The sequence below is a fragment of the Capricornis sumatraensis genome, chromosome 2 (assembly GCF_032405125.1).
Source record: "Capricornis sumatraensis isolate serow.1 chromosome 2, serow.2, whole genome shotgun sequence".
Taxonomy (NCBI): domain Eukaryota; kingdom Metazoa; phylum Chordata; class Mammalia; order Artiodactyla; family Bovidae; genus Capricornis; species Capricornis sumatraensis.
In genome coordinates, this window is record NC_091070.1 from 35,622,074 (window position 1) to 35,644,375 (window position 22,302).

Genomic DNA, 22,302 nt, shown 5'->3' on the forward strand with positions numbered 1-22,302 from the left:
CCACCAAACATCTTGAGAAGTCTGCACTGCCTGACCCCAAGGCCTCAGTACCATTCACACTCTCCAGTTCTTGGGTTCCTGCTTCCCCTCCCATCTCCCTGAAACCCTTTTGCATCAGGGCTATCAGGGAGCTGCTGGTGGCCGGTTCCGGGGAGCAGTGTTCAGTCTTCATCAGGTGTGACACGTCCATGGCTCCTGATGGGACAGTTCCTCTTTAACCCTCCCACCCTCTGGGCTCTGTCACTGTTTGGTCCCTCCATGTCCTCTGGCGCTCCCCATCCAGGGTCCATCCTCAGCTCTTATCACTCGTCACACAATTCTGGCCATTTACACATAAACGACCCACAATGGAGTCTTTCAAACCCTTGTGGACTCTATTCTAAACTTGTTCTCTGGGCCACTGACTTGCTACTTCCAGCGGGGCGTCTTGCTACTTGCAGATGCCACCCATTAAACTCAACTCCATTTCTTTCACATTAGTGAAGTGAAGTGAGATCGCTCAGTCGTGTCCGACTCTTTGCGACCCTATGGACTGTAGCCTACCAGGCTCCCCTGTCTACGGGATTTTCCAGGCAAGAGTACTGGAGTGGGTTGTAATTTCCTTCTCCAGGGGACCTTCCCGACTCAGGGATCGAACCCAGGTCTCCCGCGTTGTAGGCAGACGATTTACCATCTGAGCCACGAGGGAAGTCCTTTCAACATTAGTAACTCCTCCTTTATTTCTGTTCCCAAATGGTACGACACCCAAGCCTGCACCTCCTGCCAATGCCCACACTCCTGCTAAGTGACTCTCCTATTCTCCACGGTCGTGGCCCCCACCCTGGCTCAGGGCCCGCTCTCCCCCAACACCCCGCCAGCACCGAGGCCCCTCTGCTCTCTGTCCTCACCGCAGCAGAGTCCTCTGTTTCATCCCAGGAAGACACCCCCACCGGCCTCAGTGATGGTGCCGATCACCCTGGGCTGTGACCACAACACCACGCGTCTATCTGTGGCACCTCATGTCCCCAGCTCTCCAGGGGTGGGGACTTCAAATTCCTCACGGTTTGCCTCCAGTGAGGATGGGAGAAATCGAGTCCAAGGCAGCCGCTTAGTAAGTGTTCAGTAACTGAGTGGAAGTGCTCTGGACATAGAGCTTATCTGCAGCAGCTGCTGATTATGAACTAGCCATGGGCGGGGCCCCCGCCATCTCCTTAGAAATCTCTGGGTTCTGTGTGATGTAAGAATGCCACTGGAAGCAAGGACATGAGGACAGCGCTTCCAACAGCACCATCAGTTGAGGATGTCTGGGAATGCCAGAGAAATGGCTAATGGGAGCCTGCCGCAGGTGGCCTATGTGGGAACAGGTTACCGACAGCCCTCTCCCTGCAGAGCAGGAGAGGTGCGGGTTCCAGAGAAGAGGGAACAGCAGAGCTGAGGCTGAGTCCTCAGTGGACACTGCGGTTCACTCCCACCCCCAGGCCATCAGCTCCTAACTGCACAAGCTCGCAGGTGTCTAAACCCAGGTGTTCTCAGGCAAGCCCCAAACGGTGGTCCACCACTTTCCTCCTCAAAGAAGTCACACCAAATAAACTCATCATGCTTTCCTCTTGGCCAGTAGTTTCTTTCAGATTCTGTGTTACATTTGCCATCTTTTTTAACATGCCCAATCCAGTGGTCCAGGGAGAAAGCTTTCTGTTTTTTGTGGAGTCAATATTATTCTAGGTGTGAAATATAGGGCATAGTGTCACCGAATTATCAAAGGCTAGATAGAAAGTCAGTGGCATATGAGGGCCACCCGAACCACCTTGCTGCCCTTGTGCTTCCACGTGCTGGTTTGGCCCAGCACTGCAAGAGGTGGAGCCGACAGCAGCGCCATCTCTGTCTCCCAGGTGGGTGCATGACCCTCAGTGACAGAGGACATGAGTGAGTTCTTGAAGGAAGCTCCAGAAATAAGAGCAGAAAACACCGCTCTTTAACCATAATCTTAGCAATCGAATCCTTCTGCAAAATGTTTTCTGTGCTTTTTAACAGAAAAGGAGAAAATTGGCCTGTTGAATATTTCCCCAAAGAGAAGTTACATAGAAATGGCAATAAACACTCTGTTAGATGAATGGCTTGGTAAAGGGGTTGGCATAAAATTAAGAACAACAGTAACTTCAGGTTCAGTTAGACAGGTTACTTGTCATTTGTGATTCACTATAATTAAGAACAGGTCTTTCATCATGGAAGTACCCGTAAGTAGCCTCTGTCTGTCCATCCAGAGGTTTTAATAGCCACCTTCCTTACAAAGTTACAGATGCATATTCTATAACTATATATTACTTTGTATTTTATATGATATTCATTGGGCTTCCCTGGTGGCCCAGACGGTGAAGAATCTGCCTGTAATGCAGGAGACTCGGGATTGATCCCAGGGTTGGGAAGATCCCCTGGAGAAGAGAATAGCAACCCACTCCAGTATTTTTGCCTGGAGAATCCCACGGACAGAAGAGCCTGGTGGGCTATAGGCCATGGAGTCTCAAAGAGTTGGACATGACTGAGCGACTAATTATTCATTAATATTCATTAAGCATAATTTTATATGTTGTATGTAAACTTCTACACACACAGATCTTTGTGAATAAGTTAAAAAATTTCCACTACACTGCAATGTTTATGCGCTCACAAAATTTGCTTTAGCCTCACCTGCCTTAGTTCTTTGATACCTTTCAAAAGCACCCTGGCATTTCTAGAAGGGGTTACAACTCAAGCTCTGCAAGCAGCAAATACCTTCCCACCCACCACTCCCAACAGCAATGCACAAGGATCTCCCTACCGGGGCTGTGGCAGCACCAGCTTACAAGGTCTGTTCTCTTTTGGACCTTAAAAAAAAATAAGTCGCTCAGTTGTGTCCGACTCTCTGTGACCCCATGGACTGTAGCCTGCCAGGCTCCTCTGTCCATGGAATTCTTCAGACAAGAATACCGCAGTGGGTAGCTTTTGGACCTTAGATGAAATCATAAAGCCACCATGTCCTAAAAATGATATCCACACTAGGTTGACATCCAGATACAAAGGCAAGAAGAAAACATACTTGGGCAGCAAACAAAAAGAGATGGTAACAGCAGATGAACTGCTTTTAACAATGGAATAAACTCTTTTTCAGCGTTTTGCATTTTTGAGACAGTTCCTTTCAGAGTCACAGGGACCCATTCTGGCAAGTTAATGTCCGAAATTATTCTCCAGAGAGTCTACTACATCCATCCACCAAAAGACTGTGATCTCTATGTGGAAGCTGGGGGTTAACCTGTGGGTGTTGTCATGCTGTGGGCAGCTTTTCTCAAAGTCAGATCCTTTCCTGGGTGGACAGTGGGACTGAGGCTCATCTGTTTGTTTCCTATACTGATGCGTCAAAATTTCAGCCTCTGATTGCGGGCTGAACATCTCCTTAATCACTACAGATGTATATAGGCAGAAATGAATGTATGTAAAACATTTCCTGAGAGCTACGGGAGGGCCAGTCTTGAGATGCCTGGACCCAAGGCTTAGGTACACTTAAGCGGTCAGGTTCCATACGAGTGTGTATAACCAGGAGATGAACTTCAAAATCATTTCATTTTTTCTGACTTTGGTAAGGAAACAACCTGTTGCTCTCTGTAAGGCCTGCCGATGACACTTTTGACTGAGAATATAATTTCCCTTGACCCATTTTCCCACCATGAAGGTAGAAATGGTCCATCACCTGGTGATAACTTACCCTTTCCAAAGACTTCAGGAGATTTTGTCTCTCTTTGAGCTTCTGAATACTGATGACAATTTTGTGTCTTGCGCCTTTGGTAACATTCTGTAATGAAGTAAAAGTTAGATTTAAAAACATATTTTTAGGCATCAACTTAGAGATTCCTGGAAGCTATTTAGTACATTACTGTCTTCCTGGTTCCCGCGTGTGTGCAGGTTAGTAAATAGCCATTCGTCTCTCTCTTCAACATCCACTGTCATCAACCTCTTACTAAATGTTGTAACTCCTCAATATCCATTATCATCAACCTCTTCTTACTAAATATTTTAACTCCATCTGACCACACACGTGCTTGTGTCTTTTCCCTGTGACCCTTAGGAGAGCAAGAAACAGCCAATCATCCCACCCAGCATGAAATTTCTTCATAGTCTTCAAATATCATTTTTAAGTCATACACTCTTTCCTTGTGTCCAGGTTTTATCGTTTCGGTCCCTTCCAGTTTCCCTGAAAGTTCCAGTCCCATACAGAGATACGCATTGCTTTCCCAAAGCTTTTCTATGTTTACCCATCTCAAGGAGATATGAAATCCAGTTCAATTCTCACCCGGTGTCAGACAACACAGGCTGGTTTTTATCAGTCTGTAGGCCCTCCTGAGTCTCCACAAGGAAAATCAGAATAGAGAAGAACTTAAATCTGTAATAATGCAGTCATTACTACAGGTAGAAGATTGGGATTCACAGTTAGGATTATGGATTTTATCTTAATAAACTGTGTAGCAGTGAAGAGCCCTAGGATTCAGTTAAACATATGTTGACTAGAAAGACTGAAGATTTCCAAATAGAAGGTTCTTTCTCAAATCAGATCTGTAATATAAATTTCTGATGACTTTCTGCAAAGGTTCATAAAATTTCCCTTAAAGGTGGAAAAGACAAAAACACCAGAGGTGTTGCCTTTACTGAGGAAAATTAAGACTCTAGTGACATCTAAATCCATCTTTAAGATGAAACACTGGGAGCATATTACTATTTAGCCTTGACTTTTGGTTCACGTGAATTTTTACTCTGAAAAGTTTGTGCTGGCCTCAGGCTTTGCCCTCTGTGTCAATTATTTCTTGTTTTTTCCTCAAGTTGACTAAATGATGACTGAAAATTTTTTTTTCTCAACTTTGACCCAAACATAAGAATGCTCTTAGAAGCAGTTCTCATCAATCCTGAGGATCTCAAGGAGTGATTGAGATAAAAAGCAGTGGGAGAAGCCTTAGGAAGTTGAAATTAGGGCTTTTCATTCTCTGAGAATGTGCAGTGACTTTGGGCTTTGTCTTACATCTCAATACTGGTATTCAGCCAGGCCTGCAAAGGTTAACTGCGGGTACTGAATGTGCAATGGGAATTCAGGATCTGCTGGGAGGTCTGCGGCCAGACCAGCCATGCCCCAACTGGTACAATCTCCTCTTCCTGCAGGGGAAATGCTATTAGCCCGTTCAGACCATTAATTCTCTCAAATCACCGCTCAAAGGAAACTGAGGTCAAGTTGAAAATGCAAATAGCATTTTAAACAAGGGAAACAAAGACATTGGTCAGATCTATTTGCTCAAGCACAGCAGGGTAGGAAACATGCTTAGTTTCAGGGGTTCTGTTGACTGGCCTGGCCTTCTGCATCCACAGAAGGAAGGAGGAACTTGCCCTTTTATGGCACACAGCAGGGGACTGCCATCTGAGACCTGGGGTAATGTTATTCAGTGTGGTTAGAAAATATTTTGTACAACTTTCTCCGTTCGAATTAAGATCAGTCTGAATGTGTTTTTGAGCAACTTCTGGGGAAGGTCTGACTTAGGACCTGGTGCTTCTGCTTTCTAACTACTGGAAGTTAGCTGATTTGTAACTAAGATTGAAAAATTCACAACCAATCTGTCATCCTCCAAACCAGCACTGGCCAAGCAGACAGAGCGGGTGGGCAATGAAAACAAAAGCAGGGACACAGACTCTTGGAGATCTTGGTCAATGCTGTTTCTTCTGATTCTTCCCGGCACCCTAGGAGTGTACACCTAGGTTATTATTATTATTTTTTTTCATAACACTCTTACTCAACCTCACTTGTCCTGTGGTTACCCATTTGTCTTCCATCTTGTACTGGACCCCAAAGGCAAGAACCCAGCCTTATCATGTGATGCTGGCCCGCACCTGGCAGGTCCTAGAACAAGGCAAGCTCCTAGGTGGGTACAGGTATGGGTCCAGACAAGGTCTGTCTTAGACTTGAATGCAAGGTTCCACCTGGGGCGCCTTCCCGTGCACGTACCTGAGCCTCCAGCTGGCACTCAGTGAGGGCCATCATCTCCTCGTAGGTCATCTGGGAGAAGAGCGCGGCATACTTGTGCAGGCGGAGGCTTTTCAACCAGGCTGGAACATCTGTGGTGCACCATGTGCAGGACATGGGGAGAGAAATTGAGAGGGAAAGAGAGGAGATGACCAGAGACGTGGAAAGAGAGAAAAGGGAAGAAGACGGTGGTCAGAGAAAAGAAAAGGGAAAAAGAAAATCATCTTTGCGTTACTCATTGTTTCCTTTTGGCAGCAAATTACCAACTTAGAAGGCTTGGTCTAGTTCTGATATTCCCACTGTTGGGCTCTCTTACTTTGTTTTATACCCGGGGGCCCCTGGGCTTCAGAGCACACAGCAATTCTTTAAAATTACATTCCAATTTGTGAGTATATAGGTGGCTTTCTGGGCAGCTGGGTCATCCACAGCTTCTATAGGGTTCTCAAAGGGGTTCATAACCGCCCAGATGGCAAGGATTCACTGCTTTAGGCAGACTACTTCATTGAGCAACTTCTGGGGAAGGTCTGACTTAGGACCTGGTGCTTCTGCTTCCTAACTACTGGAAGTTAGCTGATTTGTAACTAAGACTGAAAAATTCACAACCAATCTGTCATCATTAGAAAGACCCGACTTAGAATGTTAAACTACATACGATGATCTTCATCCTCAAGATAATTTCGTTCTTGTTTTAATGCAGATCCCCATATGGTGTTTCCACTGCTTTCACAGTGATCGGGAAAGTAAAACAAGCAAACCAGGCAGGGGTGACCACGCGTGGAGTCACTGTCATTAGCCTGATCACTCTTCTGCCTTCCTGTGCCCTAGTGGGAATCAGGGCATCCAGGACTCTAAACTACCACACAGTGTGTGTGTTGGGCGGGGGTTTGCTGACCATTTCTTCAAGCTAAGGCATATATCTGAAACTGTCCTTGACCTTCTCCTTGAATGTCAACCCAATATCAGGACTTGAAGGTCCAAAGATTGCCTAGACTACGGGATAATGGGAAATCCAAAGCACATCTGAAATAAGTCTCATGTTCGGGATTCTACAATAAGGAAAATTAAATAATAACTGTATTGAAAATCCACAGGAGAAAGAATTATTACCTTTCTAAGTACAACCAAAACAAAGCACTTGCCCATATTTTTTTAAGTCAGGGTTTTTGAGCAATAGGATCTTTGAGAAGTCTCTAGAATCATCTCCCCCCATCCCTAACTTATTCTACAGATAACAAAATTAAGTCATTACATCGAGATCACAGGGTAAGTATGTGGTGAAATGGGGACTAGAGCCAGGTTGCCAGATTCCCAGGTTTTTCCTCCACTGTATCATCTTTTGTAGAATGAGGACCAATGACCCATCAATGGGAAGTCTGAATAAACAGTAACTTTAAAGTCCTCTGAAATGCCGAAGCACTAGGGAAACGTTATTCAAGCTTTCTATGAATTATTACCCATTACTAACCATGTTGATTGCAAGATACTGTCTATTGCTAAGTGCTTTATTCTGAGGCACTGACAGAGACCATAAACACTACAAAATTAGTAGGAACCTTCTAATTTTTTAATGTTTAAAGTAGTCAGCTGGGATTAATTGAAGAGGCCTGGCCTATTCTGAAATCAGACCTGCCTCCTGGGTGAACTGAATCTAGATTTAGGCAATGTAGGTACGGGATTACCACCTGAAACTCAAAAGATAAAGGGGGAGAAAGTGGGCGGCCTGGTGAGGTTACTTTTTGATTTGCAGTAATACGAAGGCCAAAGAGGAATTTCTGGAGAAACAGGACTGGATATCCAATGGCATTTTAAGAAAAGACTCAGTTAGTTCAGGCAAAAAAGTCACTGATTCTGTGCTTCGAGGCCCTTCATTCTACTGTGACAAGTAGAGAGTCCCACTGGGACCATCACTAACCATAAAGAAATAGGGCTTCCTGAGATACATAGTACCAACACCTTATATCCTCCTCAACTCAAACTGTGGTTGGATCAAGAGTTGAGGGCATTCGCTTCCCTCATGTGATATCCTGGAGCTCTTTGACTAGACTTGATTCTCCGCCATGTTTTTGTTGCTGTTGTAAAACAATGCTAATACTTCCACGGAGTGGGCAACAAATAGATTCAGCTTTACGCCACCAACATGTTACTATTTGGTCATCAGGTTTCACGTTTGCTGTTTACATCTTTGAAAGGCCCCAAGCAGCTGTTCAGAAAACTCAGTGATCACAATTCAAAGAAGTCTGGGTAACCCAACGCCACACTTGGGTACAATCTGTCACAAAATAGTATGGAGCAACTTCATGGGCTACATTTTCACTGGATGCCCTACAACTTGATTATGCAAAATCCACTGATGATAAGACAAATAGAATCCCGAGCTACTAAATCATGTTGCAAACTGGTTGCTATATAAGCCAAGATGACAATATGGTGTTTTAAGAGTTGGGGAGAGTGGGGTGCAAATCTAGGTGTGACAAATCTCAGTCCAATCAGTGCTCATTTCTTTCTAGAAAAGTATTTTGACAACTAGAATTTTCCTGGTTAGAGGGATGAAGAGCCTGCCTCACTCATTTAATCGAAATGTAGGTCACTGGGAATCATTTTCCTAGAAAAGGTTCCTATACAACTTCAGACCATGGTGAGTTAGACCTTCCTGAAGAGTTATTTCTGGATTTGTTCCAAGGAAATGCAAGCTCTTCTTGGCCATATGTCCCTTGGGCAGGCATGCTGACCTGCTTCTAGAGGGTCAGTTCCTAGCTCAGTGCTATGTGCCCTCTCCTCCTACAGCGTGAACTGATGAACAAAGAAGAGGAAATTCCAGCTCTTAAGAACGTAGCCTACTAACCTCTGCTCACCACCCCACCCCCCCGGACTCTGATTGATGGTGAGGCACCTTCCTTTTCCAGGGATTAAAACAAAACTCCATTAAGAGAGAAACAAACCAGAGAACTGAGTGCCTTGACCATTTCACTCCTCTGAAGGCAGGAATTCCAATGACTTGGGAGGCTAGATTCTGTAAGATGCTGGCCAGGGACAAACTCTTACTAAAAGCTCAGGTCCTTTCCCATGGTCCAGATGCTACATGGTTGGATGCAAAGCTGAGACCCAGCTAACTTAACCCCAGACCTTCTTTTCTTATTCTGCAAAGCTGTGGCTATGGTTGGAAGACATGTACAAACAGGGGTGTTTCCTGGAGTGGTGGATACGTGACTGAAAGCACGTGTGCCTCCTGGGCTTCTGCCTCTGGCTGGCACACAGTCGTTTAGCTTCATCTGGGCTGTTTCTGATGGACAAGCCAATTCTCTTACGCAGTATGAGAAAGATAAAGATGCTTTTACTATATGCTGACTTCCTTGCCAAGTCTGGGCATCCTGATATCTGCTCATTCAATGTTTACTAAATGCCTGTTATAGGGGCCAGACTATGTCCCTGCCATCAAGGAGTTTTTAATCCAAAAAGAAAGGCTAATTAAAAAAAAAAAAAGTATAAAAGTTGCATGACAAGTGCTAATTCTACTCAAAGTTCTGGGGGACGGGCACAGAATGACGGGCATTTGGGTTGGCCTTGGGCAGTGAGGGGTAGCTTCACAGTAGCATTAGTCCTGGACTCACTGGACAGACCATAATGAGGAAGCTGTCTCAGCAGTGCATAAGTGAAGCTGAGATCCAAGAAAGCGTTCCAGGCCAAGCAAAGACTTAGGTGAATGCTAGAGAAGAGCTTAGACACCAGGTGGGACAAACAGGCAGGGGCCAGAAGACTGGGATTTGTAATGCCGAAACTAGGAAAGTTGACCTACGCTTGGGTGATGGAGGAACTGCTGAAATCTGAGGAATTCAGGCACAGTAAGATGTGTATGTGAGATCAGGGAAGGCTGTTGATGTCAAGGCAGGGCTGGCGAATGTGGGAGTGGAGGTCAGGGGATAAATCCAAGCCCTTTGAGATGGCTAGGGAGCGCAGTGGGGAAGGAAAAGATGTAAGTCCACAGCCCTTGAATATCAAGGAAGAACAGGGAGTGAGGGAGAGAAAGGAGCCTAAGGCAGTTCCTGAGTCAGGTTCCGTGGGAAAGTACAGGGGAGCAGCTGGTCTGGGGTGAGAGGAGAGAGATGGGGAATGCCACGCTAGGTCAGCGGAGGGTCATCCTTTGAGCCATCCAGATAGAGATGACGACTGATCAAGGTCTCTGAAGAGGAGGCTGCGCTGGGAGCCACTTCCCTCAGCAGTAGCACATGGCAGGTGTTTCAGCCACAGAAGTGGGTGAGACCCTCAGGGAAGAAGGGAGAGCCCAGGGCAAGCCCTGGAAGCACCAGGCCTTTAGAGGAAGGTGTGGGAAGAGAAGCCCGTGAAGGAAACTGACAAGAGAAGGGCAGAGGGAAGGAGGATTCTGGGAGAAAATGGCACCATCCATTTGCAGACCACTGAGCCACAGGGTCCATCCTTACGAAGCTCCTCTAGATGTTGCTGCAGTCCATGGTGGTTTATCTTCTCTGGGCCATTTTTGATAATAGTACTTCACCTATCTTTCATGCGCTCTCTCTACCTCTTGGTCTTCACCAATGGGATCAAGTTTCCAATTACACTGATTTCTGTTTACCTTTTAGAGTTTGTATAAATCAGCCACAGAGAGGCTTTGTGGTGCACACAACAGCTTATACAGAATCTGGGCTCTGATTAAAACTTGGGCTGCTTTGCTCAAATACCTCCTGCTGGAATACTATTCAAGTCAATAGGCTGGTGCAGTACATATCCAACAAACAAGGAGACCCAGCAAGAGAGAAAGATGGAAGTGATACTGCAGAAGAACCCACTATGGGGAGCGATAAAAAAGGCAGGGAGTAAGGCATCCCTGGAAAAGAGAACCATGAACCATCACAACCTCATTTTCCATAAGAAGCTTCACTGTGGTGGTCCTGGAAACTGCAATGGACGAGCAGCTCCCATTGGCCACAGAAAGCCAGGCTAAGCACAAACAACTCCCTCCTTCTCTCCAAGACCTGACTGCATCCTTGGTCTTTGAGGGAGAGAAGAACCAACTTAAGAGGAAAAAGGGACTAATTCTTCAGTGTTGAAGTCAGAAGGAAAACACGTCTTTCAAAAATGAAGAACAGAAGTCTAGCAGCACCAGCAAGATAATTAGCACCCGTATGTATTTTTGACTAGAGCAGAATGAATAATCCTACTCTGTTCCAGTAGTAGGAGGTCAGTCGCTTAGTAGTGCCTGACTCTTTGTGACCATGGACTGTAGCCAACCAGGCTCTTCTGTCCATGGAAATCTCCAGGCAAGAAACACTGGAGTGGGTAGCCATTCCCTTCTCCACGGATCTTTCTGACCCAGGGATTGAACCTGGGTCTCTTGCATTGCATGCAGATTCTTTACTGTTTGGGTTACGAGGGGAGCCATATTCTGTTCCAGGCTCTGAGCAAAAGAAAGAAGGCTCCTTGGTTTCTGGTCCCTGTGAAGCTGAAAGGGGGCTACACCATCCTGGACATGGCCGTGGTGGCTTCTGGCTTCCACGCTGGTGGGGAGCATGTGTGGGTCTTGGAAGGCACAGAGATGGCTGAGTTTGGGTAAAATAACCACTTGGAAGGGTTAGGTACAAAGAGAGGGTCTCAATTTTTCGCAGTTTCTATTGGCTATGACATTCCTAAGTGGTGCTCTACTCTCAGCCTGCTTTGCATCAGCAGCAGCTGGGTTCTACCTTGAAAGCTGTGCTTGAAGTACTGCAGAAGACACACATTTGGTAAGGAATAGTGGTAGTCTCATGACTGTTAGAATTTGGGAGAATCCTGGGGATTTGCTTTTCAAAGACATCAGGGCTTCTCAGCCTATCTGAGAAGAGGAGGCACGAGTCTGAGCCCATTAGGACCCAACCACAAAGGTTGTATGTTGGCATTTGGAAATAAAGTGAAGTAAATTTACTAAATCCTGGCCTTTACGTTAGATGAATTCAAGACAGCGTCTAGAAAGTCAGCTTTCAGAAAATAGTAACTTGTTCCCATGACAGCTGTGCTGAAAAGTGTCCCAGCTACACACGGGGCTATGTCACTCCCTCTCTGTCACTCACACCCTTATGACCCTCAGAAACTGGATTCACAGCCTTTCTTACAAAGGTTTCTGATGTGTTCCTTTGTCTTACAAAGATCACACTTCTCAATATATATATTTTTCTAATCTCATTCTAAGACAGGCAGAAGTTCAAAGGTCTACATTTCAAAAATAACTCAAAATCCCAAAGGAGCTATTTCAGAATAGAGAATATATTTCCTTTGCTATGGAGAAAAAATATTATATAAGTTTCACTGAAGAAAGATTCTTTAGAAAAGAAAAACTGAGCCTATTTTCAGAGTCACTGGTCCCCTCCACTCTTAACTGCTGTTTCTATCAAGGTTACTGGAACCAAAGCTTTCTAGTTTACCTTTATCATGTCTATATACAAACAATGTAAGTTTCAATTTCCCCTATATTTTTATACTAACAAAATGCCACGCCTCCTAAGTATACCAGCCAGAGTTAATTGGTAATGGTGAGGCTGAAGCTCACATCAAGAGAAGCAAAGCCCACCCCCCACCTCTACCCCTCTCACACTGACAACTGCAATGAGAAAATCTTGGAGCTTCTGGGGAGCCTAAATCTTTCTTTTTGGCTGCACCCAGTGGCATATGGGACCTTAGTCCCCTGACCATGGATCAAATCTGTGCCCCACTGGACTGGTAGTGCAGAGCCTTAACCACTGACCCTTCAGGGAAGTCCATTAGAAGCCTAAATCTACGGGACTTAGCCAGAAGTCCTAAGTCTTCTTCACTAGTCTAAATCTACGTCGCTAGCCAGAAGCCTAGTGAATCCCCGACATGAACTACACACAGGGAGGCAGAATGCTTAAACTGTGCAGGGGAGGAGAGGAGCCTGGGGCTCTTGGAGAGACTGGGCGAGGGGAGAGCATGATGCAGTGTGCCCCTGGCTGGCATGCCTCCACTGGACCCTTCCACAGGTGCCCGACTCAGCCTGCTCCACTCCACCCCTCAGCCTGCTTCTTCTTCCTATTAACTATTTGCTATTGATGATACCATGGGCTACCCAGATGTCCCAGGCAAAAAGCTGGGCATTGTCCTCAAATCCTCCCGCTCTATCTATCCTTGTCTACGTTCAATCAGCACCATTCAATTCAGAGCTCTCTCAAGTCTATCTTATTGAAGACCCCACAAACACACTCCTTTTGTCTCCTCTGCTCAACTTGGTCCAAATTCATTTTTCTCCTTGGTTATCGAAATACCCCCTACCTCTCAGTTGGCCTCCAAACCCAGAATTCCCTCCCCATCCTCTACCTTGATACAACTCCCACTCTTCCTTTCAGGTCCTATTTCTAACATGTAAACCTAAACAGGTCATTTCTGCTGCTATGTTCCTTCAGTGTCAGGATAAAAGCTCCAATCTTTTGCAAAGCCTAGCATCTGGCTTTTCCTTCTCCCAAGAGTGTGTTCCCATGTGCGCTCAAGCCATCAGATGATGCACTTGGTCAAGCTGTCTCAACCATGCTTTCAGGCATACTGTTCCCTCCACACAGAATACCCTTCCCTCACCTTATACATTTGGCTAATCTGTAATCCTGCTCCAAGCTGAGGCTCCAGGCCTCTCCCCCTCCAGGAACTTTCCTTGACTCCCCTCCACTTGCATCAGGGCCCTCCTTGCTGCCTGCCTCAATCCACGGCGAGCCTCCGAGACAAAATATTTTCTCGGCTGTGCACATGCATTGGACCCCTCACGTTATAGCGAGTCCCTTGAGGCAGCAACCATCTCCTTCACCTCTGTCTCCCCAATAACTAGTCCAAAGCCTCTCTCAGCAAGTGCTCAAGAAAGGCAGCTGACTTGATGAGGACAAAAATGAAACCTGTTAACCAGCCTTTCTTGTCTCTGCTTCCATTGAACAGTCACATCACTCAGCAACAGCCCTGGACTTCGAAGTCTCTAGGTGCTGGGTTTACACAAAATTTCTAAAGATGTGATGCTAACAGGAGGGGCACATGTGCTTCTTCCACCAGTGAAATTCTCCATTTCGTTTTCTTGGAAAGGCGTGGTTTTTTTCCCCCTTCTTGGCCACCTGAAGGCTTTGTGTGAGGAAAGGGTAAGAGAGCACGTTAGATTCATGTGATACAGAGGAAGAGAAGAACATAATTGAGTATCAACCTAGAATCAAGAATCTTTCCCCTGAGATAAGTAAGTCACAATGAAGTTTTCACAAAGAAAAAGGAGAACTGAATTTAGAAACCACAATCAGTGTGTTCAGTCGAAACATGTATAACCAGTAGCCTCTGTGAGGCATGTTAAAGGGGAACTTTTTATATTCCCATTCAGAGTCCCACTCCTTTTCATCAATTTCTAGTTGAGTAGCTGATCCCATGATTCCCTGAGCCTGAGATATTAGTCTGAGATCGCTACTGCCAGGGACATCCACTCTGTGCCTTGGAGCTGACTTAAACCTTCAGGATGGCTGTTCACTATAAAAGGAAAAACAAAGCAAAGCGGGCAGATGATGTTAATCCTCTGAGAGCAGGAGCTGATCTACTTGTGAGAGAACTTAGTGACAATCCCTGGCAGGGAACGCTGACACCAAGGCAAAAAAAGAGATGGATGTTTGTGAAAAATAAAAAGAGAAGGAATGCTGGGCCCTGAGCTGTGCTTCCCACTCCTGACCCAAGAGGCACATTCCTAAGGGACAGTGTGTAGCCAAACCTGGCTCATCTGTCTGGATGGAAAGGAAGGCTAGGATGAACACAGCGTTTCAGCAAGGTATGCACAGCTGCTGGCAAGAAAGATGAATTCACACTAAATTAAGCTCAATTACGGGAATTTTTGTTCTTTTCCCAAGGTGTGGGGTGAGGGCTGACATGCATCCCCTGGAGATTTGGAACTCCTCCAGATTCTACTACAGATTCCATGTTGTTCTCGTAAGCTGGGCGTTTAAAGAGTAGGAAAATAGCAATCAGATGATGGTATCCTGAGATGGACCAGAACGGGGCTTTAAAAGGCCGGCACTCCTGCCAAAGGAGGAGAAAGGAAGAGACGAGGATCCAAGGGGAAGAGCTGGCTCTCTTTAAAGGCACTTCATTTGATTTCAGATTTCATTTTTCAGAAAAATACGAATTAATTTGGAAATTGAACCTGGCGTCTGCTCTGCGACAGGGGAATTGAATGACATACTCTTAGGGCAGGCTGTACGGGCTGCTTCTGTGCTCTCCTGGGAGGCCATTCTGAGCAGCATCTGGTGGCAGGAGTCCCCAGGGGGGTGGCCTTCGAGGGAAGATGGCACCAGGTGCGATGGGGAGGGGCATTCGTGGGGCACAAACACTGGCCCCAACCCTCTGGGATGATGCTGTTTTCAGGTGTGGATGTTTCTACAGCTTGACTGATCAGCGGAACCACAAATACACTTTTTCCATACATAGAATGTTTCATCCCCTATCATGTTCCTTCAAATAGGTGTTTCTATTTAATTTGCTAAGAACTTTATCCTGTGGATCCCATGCAATTCTTTGAGACAGGGACAGTTCAAAAAGTCAGCAGAAGGTGGATATACACAGAAGAGCGTCCTCTGTTTAGTCCCATCACCAAATAGCACGTTTCTGACCACACATCTTGGACCTATAAAGAAAGTCTTGGATGTAAAGTCTTGTCTGCATCACCTTCTGATCAAAGAAGCTTTGAGGGGACAATTCACACGAGTTTTAAAGGAAGGAATCGAAGAAGCTGATACGTGGGATGTTCCTTGAACTTTGGAATATTTTGGCTCTCACTCTTAAACAGGGATAGGACATTGATTCCATTTTTCTCTCCTTCATGTCTCTTTAAAAGCCTACCGTCACTATTGCTAATGAGTAGTGACTTTCTCATCTCCAAAAGTCAGCATGCAATGGGCAAACCTTCACCTGCCCTGAGAGAATGTCTAAAGTATACAGAGGGCTTCAGAATAAAGCACAAAGAATGAAAGATAACAAAGACAAGAAAGGCAAAGGAAAAGAGAAAGAAAAGACAATGAAGCTCCTGTAAGCAGACGGTGAGCCCAGTGTCCTGGAGAATAAGGACTTCCCACAAGACCCACTAAGCTCTTCAACAGGAAGGCCGGGCCTCCTTCTCATGGTTACCAGTTAGAACCTCACATCCACTGTCTTGGAAACCATTCGTCCAGACACCCCACTTGTCCAGACACTCAACTTCACTTGGAAAGAAGCAAATCCAGAGAAACACTGGCTCCACCCTTCTTGGTCCAAGCATGGCTGAGCCATCCCTGCTGCTCATGCCCTGGGGCCCAGCAACTTGAGCACAGAACTCAAAAATAGGTTTTGAGAGGTCTCCGAAATTATGACACATTCCCCTGAAAACTATGAAAGAGATGTAAAAGAGGACACACGTCCCCTCCCTGCCAAAAGGGGCCATTGCTTCTGAGGCCTGTTAAACACCTTCGAATGACCCATTGGTATCACCCGAGAGAGGAAAACGTCAAGACGAGTCCCAACCACTCTGGACACTCAGCACAGCATCCATCACGGATGGCGCTGGGATGAGAGGATGCTGGCCTGAGCAGCTGGGAGGGATGGATGCTCCAGGAAAGTGGCTTCACTTCAGGTTCATTTCCCCAGGTTGACAGGCTCCATTTTCAGCCTCAGGCTCACTTACAGCCAGCACTTGGTGAGTAGTGGGCATTTCTCTGTGCCACGCTCCTGTGGTGGGGAGGGGGCTCAGTCCCCAGCTTCCTGTGTCAACACTAATCCTTCTCAAGGGAAAGATCAGAAACAGCACAACCTCAGGATTGTGTACACCATCAGTGAGGGTGCTCTCGGAGCCTCCTGTCAGCATCATAGTCCCAGGAGCACGACTAACTCTTGTTTCTCCATCTAAAATTGTTATTAGTGTGTCTCTGACGAGCATCTTTCCCTGAGGCCTTTCCCAGCCTTTGAACACCTTGCATCTAAAAATACAGAATGTGCGTATCCTCTTTGAACCTACCATGGATAATTCGGAAATCTCTATCTCTCGATGAGTATCTTTAGAAGAGGAGAGGTTTACAGGGCAATGTAGGAACATTTATTGATGCTGCACAAAAGGCCTTTATCACCTGTATGCAAATCCGTTATCAGCCTTAAAACACTGTCAGCAAGCCTCAGTGTTATTTTTTCCACATCCCTCCAACAGATGCAGAGAAAAGGGTTTGCAAGTTTCTCTGGATATCAAAGGGAAAGGGAGAGAGGAAAGGAAGCACCAGTATGATTCTACACTAAGAGAGATTTTTTAAAAAAGATCCTGTGGTTTGTTTTGCTAAATTATTGACGATTCCCTGGCCAGAGCAGTGAGGTAGAAGGCTGGAGCAGATCAACGTCTGTACAGACAGGGCAGACCAAGGAACGGATGTGCAAACAGTAGATGCTATCGCCGCCAGCTGTGACTCATTTAATTGTCTGCAAGTCACTGCATTCAGAAAAAAAAAAAAAAAAAAAGGAAAAAGGAGGGCGTTGACCTCTCCTGCTCTTCCCAGGTTTTGGCAAGCAGCCCTGGAAGGGGAATCCGAGCCCTTTCCGCCATGGTCAACCCCAGAGCTCGGCAAGGGAGGGGCCTCCCATCAGCCCGGGGAGGGGCGGGCTCCTTCCTCCTGGCTGACTACCTCTCTCCTCACCCTTCTGACTCCAAATCAAGGGAGGGGCTCTGTTGCCGGTGGTTTCTTGTTTTGTCACTCACCTTTCATACCACTACCTTCTTCTTGGAATGTGTTACGAGCAGTGGTCTGATCTTCTAAGTGTTCACTCCCACCACTTCCTGAAGAGGCTACACTGCTTTGTGGAGACAGGGGGGCATGATCGGATGGGAGGCACTGGGGTCCTCTAGCTCGTAAGTCCTCATGAGACATCCATCCATGTCCTAGAGGCTGGTTTGGCACATTCATGGGTGGGGTAAGGGACACAGATCGTTTCAAAGGGCTGTGGTGTGCCTGGCCTGAGAGAACTGGAAAAAAAAAAATAAAATGAAATAGGTTATTCCCCCCACTTTAGCCTGGGCCACAGAAGAACCCACAGTACCTCTTAACCCTGAGAGATGGCGCTGTCTGATCGCTGCATCCGGGATCATGGGGTGGCTCTTCCTTTTGGGGTGGTTAAAAAGGATGCTGTCTGTACCTTTGGGTGAGGTGGGCTCTCTAAGGAGACTACACCTATAAGGCCCACACCTATGACCTTCACCTCTGTAGGTCGGGATCTGTTTTCAGTTCTAACTGTAGAAATCAGGATTCGGAGCAGTAGACCCAAAAATCAGGTGAGGATTGACAGCCTGGCAAAGTAGCGATCTGCCAAGATGGAAAAGAACATGTCCTGGCCAGTTTTTTTTTTGGTGGGGTGGGGAGTGGGGACCACACAAAACTGGACGTGACCCATGTCATTAGGGCAGACTTTCTGGAAGGGGAGGGCAGACCACTCATCGTTGGCAATCTTGGCTGGTCTGAACTAGCAGAAGTGAACTAGTCCTTCCAACCAGGAATCAGGGGAGCTGTCACCTCTGAAAGGGGTGCAGGCACAACAAGGGGCCTGAGACTAACAGGGACCTCAGGGTATGGGACACGGCAGCCGTATGTGAAAGGGCCGGTTCTCTCCCTTGGCTTCGCAGGTTAATGCCAGACTTTACATGAGAACACTTCCAGGTAACAAGGCTTTCATTCAGAAGCCAGTGGGGTGCTCTCCGTAAGCCGGGAACAGTTTTCTCCAGCATGTGCAGCCCTTCCGCACAGCGGGCAACATCTGTGTAGCCCCCGTTTTTAATTTCTTTTCCAGAAAACCAGGAAAAAAGCAACAAAACTCACATATAACTAGCCAAATTAAATTGAGGTCATTCAAGGGAGGGATTTAACCAAAATCAACGCAGAGCGAGCCGATGTTACCCTTGGTTGGTTTTTCTGGGCGTGTAAAGTGACAGCTTTACAAAATAAGTCTATTCATAACTTTCTGTGCTGGCCCCTGACAGGTCCAGTTTATTTTGACTGCTGCAGTGCTAACATGGAATCGAGCCACATGCATTTTTAAACATTTTTCAGGGACGCCATTAAGTTCCATGTAGGGCTCTATCCCCTCCAATGAGGTATGATATTTACTCTCCCAAGTCCGGACTAGCACTGCTTTGCTGGCATTAATCCTTCTCTGTTTTTTAGCCAGCAGACTTGACATCCCAGTGTGAGAAGTTCTGCTTTCTGTTAAACTGAATTTCTGGTGGGGCAGCATCCACATAAAGATGTGAACAGCAGGCTTTCTTGCCCCCACTTAAAAACATAAAGACCAGAGCCAAAAGGCTGAGTGTTTGCAAAAAGTGTGTTTGAGACAGTAGTGGTGTGTGGAGGCCCCTCATGGTCAGTTGGCATTAACCAGGCCGGAGAGCAATGGAGTTCACACCCCTGCTGTCCATATTTCTGTTTGGCTTCATGTTGCCAGAAACGCAGCCTTGTGTGTGAAAGAAGGGCCAGAAACTTCTTTATTAACAAAAAAGGGAGCTGCCAATTTTACTGTCTGTAACCTGAGAAATTTCTAATTTGGGTAGATTCTATCAAAGGCAAGGGATTATCATCTAACTTCAAAATATGCAAAGGGAACATTTTTTATTTTTTGGATTCTAACAGGCTGAAACAGCTTGCATTTCCACTGAATAGACTAAGGAAGAAGCTCTTTAAAAAGGCTCCCTGCAAAATGCATTGCTACCTGGTTGGATCCGAATTAGCAAGAGAAAAAGGAAAAAAAAATTAAAAAGGCAGAATAAGAAAAAATAAAATAAAAAGGAAGCAGCAGCAAAAATGAAGAGAGAAGCCAACAGGAAGAAAAGCCAGACATCCAGAAAATTCATTTCATGCCTGTCTAAGTATTTATACAAAACTGAGCGGACTTGTTCAGGGCTGCCCCAAGTGATGGGACTTTCCAGCTTAGACGTCTTTGCTTCCTGGTACCTCTGCAACCATTTCAGAATATCAGGTGGGTGCTCTGAATGGCGCTAGCCAGGTGGGCCCAGAGTGGAAAGGGGGGCTCCTCTTCACAGCCAGGATTAGAGTGAGCCCCAAACCATAAAAGCAGGCCTTTCCCAGAGAGACACACACCCAGAGCTGATGGAACCCTTGGCACCCTACCTGGTTACAGGCAATAACGAATCCATCACCATGAGTGCGATAACACTGCTAAGAAAGTCCCCATCCTTGGATGCAGAGAATAATACCACATACAGGTAGCAGTTGAATTCCAGTATTAGATGAAGCCAATTTGCTTCTTTCCATCAAAAGTTTTCTTAAAATTCATGTTAGCTCCCCACTGATGAGCATCCTTGCAGATCACTAGATGTTTACCTAACTTGCTGGGACTTTTAGGGATTCATTCATAAAAACCTAGACCCATTTCTTCATATGCCCCTGGATTGACTGAGGTCACAGGGGATATGGCATGAATTTGGTCTCTGCCTCTTGGGCTTCCCTTGTGGCTCAGCTGGTAAAGAATCTGCCCACAATGCGGGAGACCTGGGTTCGATCCCTTGGTTGGGAAGATCCCCTGGAGAAGGAATTCTCCAGTATTCTGGCCTGAAGAATTTCATGGACTGTATAGTTCATGGGTTCGCAAAGAGTCAGAAACGACTGAGTGACTTTCACTCTAATAAAAATCAGTTATACCTGAGGTACCAGGGCTTTTTCCCAGGGACTCTCTACCTAAGGCCTCACTGGGTCTGTATCAGAAAGACTTCTACAGCTGGCACCAAAGTCAGAAATGTCCCCTTAGGAGTGAACCTGCTGTAGCAACAAGCAAAATGTCTCCCACTAAGCTTTTGCTTTGCAGAGAGGGCCAAGGATTCAGAGTCAGGGGTGACACACACTCACATGAAAGCCAACCTGTGTGGGGCAAATGCTTCATTTCTCCAAAGGGACTGAGGCCTTTGGGAAGGAGGCTGCAGCAGGTGACAGGTGACCTGCCCACGGGGGCACGTTGGGGTGAAGACAGATCTTTCGGTGGAGCTAATAGTGACCACAAAGCCAAATGTGGTGTCACTTCATGTGCTGGGGGACTTTGTTTGCCATAAATTAGCAGAGGGAAGAATAAGTGCAGTGGACAGAGAGAGTGTAAGACCACAGACTGCACAACAGTGGAGGAATGAGGTGGTCAAGGGCGGATGGTGCACGGCTGTCCCGTCGGTCCATTTTCTTTTCGACCAAAAGTATTCATCTGAAGTGGTGTTACATAGAGGAAGAATGGATATTCAGGTGAAAATAAATGAATAAAAGTCCTTTTCCTACAAGTAGAGAGGGGAGGGCAGGGAAGGCAGGCTTCTGAGAAGCTTTTCACACTGTGTTAGTCTCCCCAGAATAACTCTAGCTAGAGGCGGGCCTTCTGAATGTTCTCAGCGGCTGACTGCTGCGTGGCAGACAACAGAACACGCTCCATTCAGACTTAAGCTGCCCCAGAGTAATATTCAAATGCTGCAGAAGTAAGCACAACTTGAAAAAAACCCTCACTGTAGATTAGAAGTTGGCAAGTTCCAGCAGAATTGAGGTCCTGAATTTGTAACTTCATGATAATGAGGGTTGGGGGGACAGCATATTTCAGGGGGAGGGGATTCATTCTAATAACTGCCCAGGGGAGCAACAGTGTAACCCTTGCTCTTGAAAAAACTGAAGCTAAGACTTAATAGTATGTAGAGTATAGCGTCTATATCCCTTCTATTTTTAGGAATTGCTGCAAGAAATTTCAGGTATGTACACTTATATACGGGGCTTCCTTGGTGGCTCAGCTGGTGAAGAATCCACCTGCAATGCAGGAGACCCCGGTTCGATTTCTAGGTGGGGAAGATCCCCTGGAGGAGGGATAGGCTACCCAGTCCAGTATTCATGGGCTTCCCTGGTGGCGCAGATATCTGCCTGCAATGATGGAGACCTGGGTTCAGTCCCTGGGTTGGGAAGATTCCCCTGGAGGAGGGCACGGCAACCCACTCCAGTATTCTTGCCTGGAGAATCCCCATGGATGGAGGAGCCTGGCAGGCTACGGTCCGTGGGGTCACAAAGGTTCGGACACGACTGAGCAACTAAGCACAGCACACTTATATATGTACGTACATATATATGAGTACATATGACAATAGGGTACTGTAGTATTTGGAACATTTATAAATTCAAGTGAACTAAAAATAAATAACAAATACTGAGCAAGTCTAGTTGAAATATGGGAAAAGCAGCTAAAAATAATCTTGCTCCAGCAATGCAGCAGTATGATGTGAGTGCAGAGGGTCTTATAATCTGGTAATAAAC

The 22,302-nt window shown here is 46.2% G+C and overlaps 1 protein-coding gene across 2 annotated transcripts in view; it reads right to left on the reverse strand.

The window, feature by feature from the left end:
* The window catches only part of SAMD4A (sterile alpha motif domain containing 4A), a 223,376-nt gene that overhangs the window by 33,801 nt on the left and 167,273 nt on the right, over window positions 1-22,302 (reverse strand). The window contains exons 4-6 of one of the 2 annotated variants that reach the window (XM_068964587.1): window positions 17,730-17,993; window positions 5,993-6,102; window positions 3,716-3,802 (exon numbers count right to left, since the gene is read on the reverse strand). In XM_068964587.1, the coding sequence (XP_068820688.1) occupies window positions 3,716-3,802; window positions 5,993-6,102; window positions 17,730-17,993 (461 nt within the window). The remainder of the gene's footprint in view (window positions 1-3,715; window positions 3,803-5,992; window positions 6,103-17,729; window positions 17,994-22,302) is intronic. The other variant, XM_068964588.1, reaches the window with a different exon arrangement.